This window comes from Sinocyclocheilus anshuiensis, unplaced genomic scaffold, assembly GCF_001515605.1.
Source record: "Sinocyclocheilus anshuiensis isolate Anshui unplaced genomic scaffold, SAMN03320099.WGS_v1.1 scaffold133, whole genome shotgun sequence".
Taxonomy (NCBI): Eukaryota; Metazoa; Chordata; class Actinopteri; order Cypriniformes; family Cyprinidae; genus Sinocyclocheilus; species Sinocyclocheilus anshuiensis.
This window is the reverse complement of record NW_015539819.1, coordinates 111034-113887: the sequence shown is the minus strand read 5'-3', so window position 1 is coordinate 113887 and position 2854 is coordinate 111034. Positions and strand designations below refer to the sequence as shown.

General features: G+C 34.9%; 1 protein-coding gene across 1 annotated transcript in view; it reads left to right on the top strand.

The window, feature by feature from the left end:
- Nucleotides 1-2854, top strand: part of kif4 (kinesin family member 4) — a 251636-nt gene that overhangs the window by 156054 nt on the left and 92728 nt on the right. Inside the window, exons 11-13 of the mRNA XM_016480146.1 lie at nucleotides 292-424; nucleotides 729-787; nucleotides 891-996. Of these exons, the coding sequence (XP_016335632.1) occupies nucleotides 292-424; nucleotides 729-787; nucleotides 891-996 (298 nt within the window). The remainder of the gene's footprint in view (nucleotides 1-291; nucleotides 425-728; nucleotides 788-890; nucleotides 997-2854) is intronic.

Genomic DNA, 2854 nt, shown 5'->3' with positions numbered 1-2854 from the left:
CCCTGATAAATGCATTTGCCCACCATGCAATGTTTTACTAAAACCACCAAGTAGCGATTGCACCGTAGTGTTGCTGCTTGCAGCTTCCTTATTCTCTTGTGTTTTGAATAAGAAAGTCTTATGTGTTTAGAATGTCATGAGCTTGAGTAATTGAGAACAGAGAATTTTTTTAGTGAACTATCCTTTTAGCATTAACCCTGATAAAACTACTTTAACATGTCCTCACGTGATTTATTGATTTTTGACTTTTGTTTTCAAAGCTTAATTCATCAAGATGTGTTTGGTTTGTAGGTCTGAGCCAGCAGAGAATGTGTCAAACATCCTGGAGCAGAATCGCTGTCTGCAAGGTGAAAACAGCAAGCTGAGCCGAGAGCTGAGTGAGGCTGTAGGACAGACGACTCTTATGTTTGAAAGGATCATCATGGTAAGACTTTTTGGACATCATCTTCTGTGTGGTTCAGGGAATGTTAGTTTATCCATTATCTGTGTTTGATGCTGAAAATGACCAATGTTCTGGCATGGTTTGCTGGTAAAATAAAAAGGGTTAATGGCTAAATATAGTTTAATCACTTTTCATTCACCCACCATTGACATGTTGATTCTGGTTGTGATGTTGTTTGACAATATAGAAGCTTTGGCTATTTTTGCCACCTAATTTCTTTATTGTATGGTTAAACTATTTTTCTTCTAATTTTGTGTATTAATTTAATTGTTTGGCTGTTCTTTAGATGGAGCAGACAAATGAGAAACTGCAAAGCAAACTGGAGGAGTTGAGGCAGCATGCAGCGTAAGTATCAATGTTTTACCAATCTGTGGACCAGTGAGGTTCATGAATATGCTTAGAAATCTGAACAAATTCTCAATAATGAAAAGGTTTGTCACTGTTTTAGGTGTAAGGTGGACCTACAGAAGCTGGTGGAAACCCTGGAAGACCAGGAATTGAAGGAGAATATAGAGGTGATCCGGAACCTTCAACAGCTTATCCTAGAACTGCAGGTAATAGAACTGAGATTTGGTGGAGAATGTAATGTGTTTTGAATGATTAATTTAATTTAATTTAAATTATTATTATAATTTTTTTTTTTGGAAGACTGGAAACGGGACTTCCAGTTAAAATGCTGTGGATGTCCACATAATCAGTAGCTCCACATAGTCAGTCATGTTTATCACCCGAAATTAAAGTGCTAAATACATGTTCACTGTTCAGATGAGTGAAATGAGTGGGAGGGCAGAAATGAGGAGTCAGACAACCATTATTAATCAAAGAAAAGGAACTGAATAAAGTATAATCAAGGATGCAAGTACTTCAGCCGAAAAAAGATGGCAATGCCGATGTGGAGAAAGCTAAGCTAACAGGTGAATGCAAGCAGAATGTAATTTGTTTTGTATTTGAAACCATTAGTAGTCATTTTTCTTTTCTAATCACGGAGTTCATTTACAAAAAGATTTATGAGTGAATAAAGGTGGAATTGAGGAATGGCTATAACAGTGCATGACCTGGAAATGCGCTGACAACTAAGACTGTGCTGAAATTCCTGAAGTTTCTGTCAAAGTAGGAGAGGGAAAAGAAAAGAGATGAGCACCTGTAGTAGAACTAGACATGTACACTTTCTAAAGATGATGTGAGTGGCACTTGCCATGACAAAACTTTGCACTAGGCAGTTGTAAAGTGTTCTGCGTGATTGCAAGAGAGCCAACCACTGTACAATGTTGTGGAGTTGAGATATGACTTCATGTTGCTATACGTAAGGCACTATGAAGTCAGGTTTATTATCCCAAATTACTTTTTTTTTTTTTTTTCAAATTCAGTTTTTCAATTCAACTTTTCTGGTTTCCATTTTAATGATGTAATTCAATTTTAATAATCAAAAAGCATGGCTAATCAGTTGCATTAATTAAAAAAAAAAAAAGCTTGTTAAATCATTTACAACAATAGGGCCCTATGAAATTAGTTTTTTTCAGAAATTGTGTGTTGTGTATTTAAATTTTTCTGCTAATCAAATTAAGACATTTAATTTAATTAATCAAATGAAAATTAAAGGGGTCATGAACTGAGAAATCAAATTTCCCTTGATCTTTTGACATTTAACAGGTCAATATACTATAAAAACATCCTGTAAGTTTCAAAACTCAAAACTTTTTTATTAGTTTAAAAACTGCTTTTTTTTTTAAACCAAGCTCAAAAAAGGAATCGTTTTTGAATGTGCCACTTTATGACGTAATAGTGTGGCTAAGCACCGTTTTTACTTGGCTACGGATTCATTTTTAAACAAGACAGTATGATGCAGGCTTTTCAGAGAGACTGAAAGTAAACTATGATGGCAGCGCCGAGTCTGACTTGAGTAGATCCAACAGTAATGTCGCAAGACATAAGTGTGAGTAAACATGCTTTTACCACTATTGCATTGTCTGTTCCAGACAGAGTTTTACATTGTAATTGCAATTATCACAATAAAAGAGAAATAAAGAAGAGACAAGATAACAATAAAAAAGTACAAAATTATAAAAAGTACAAGACTAGTCAATAATAATACCCTATATACAGTCCCTCTGCCGTACCCAATCATGACAAAAAAAGTCAACACACAATACATAAGTGATCAGTACACATACAAGAGATACAAATATCTGTTGTTAATCCATCTTATCAGTTGTTGTTTCACACAGTAATTAACACCTCTGTTTTTTCAGAATTTAGCAGTAAGAAATTACTTATCCAGTTTTTTATATCGACAATGCTTTCCGTTAGTTTTTCAAATTGGTATGCTTCGCGGGACCGCGAAGAAATATAGAGCTGAGTATCATCAGCATAACAGTGAAAGCTAACACCATGTTTCCTGATGATATCTCCCAG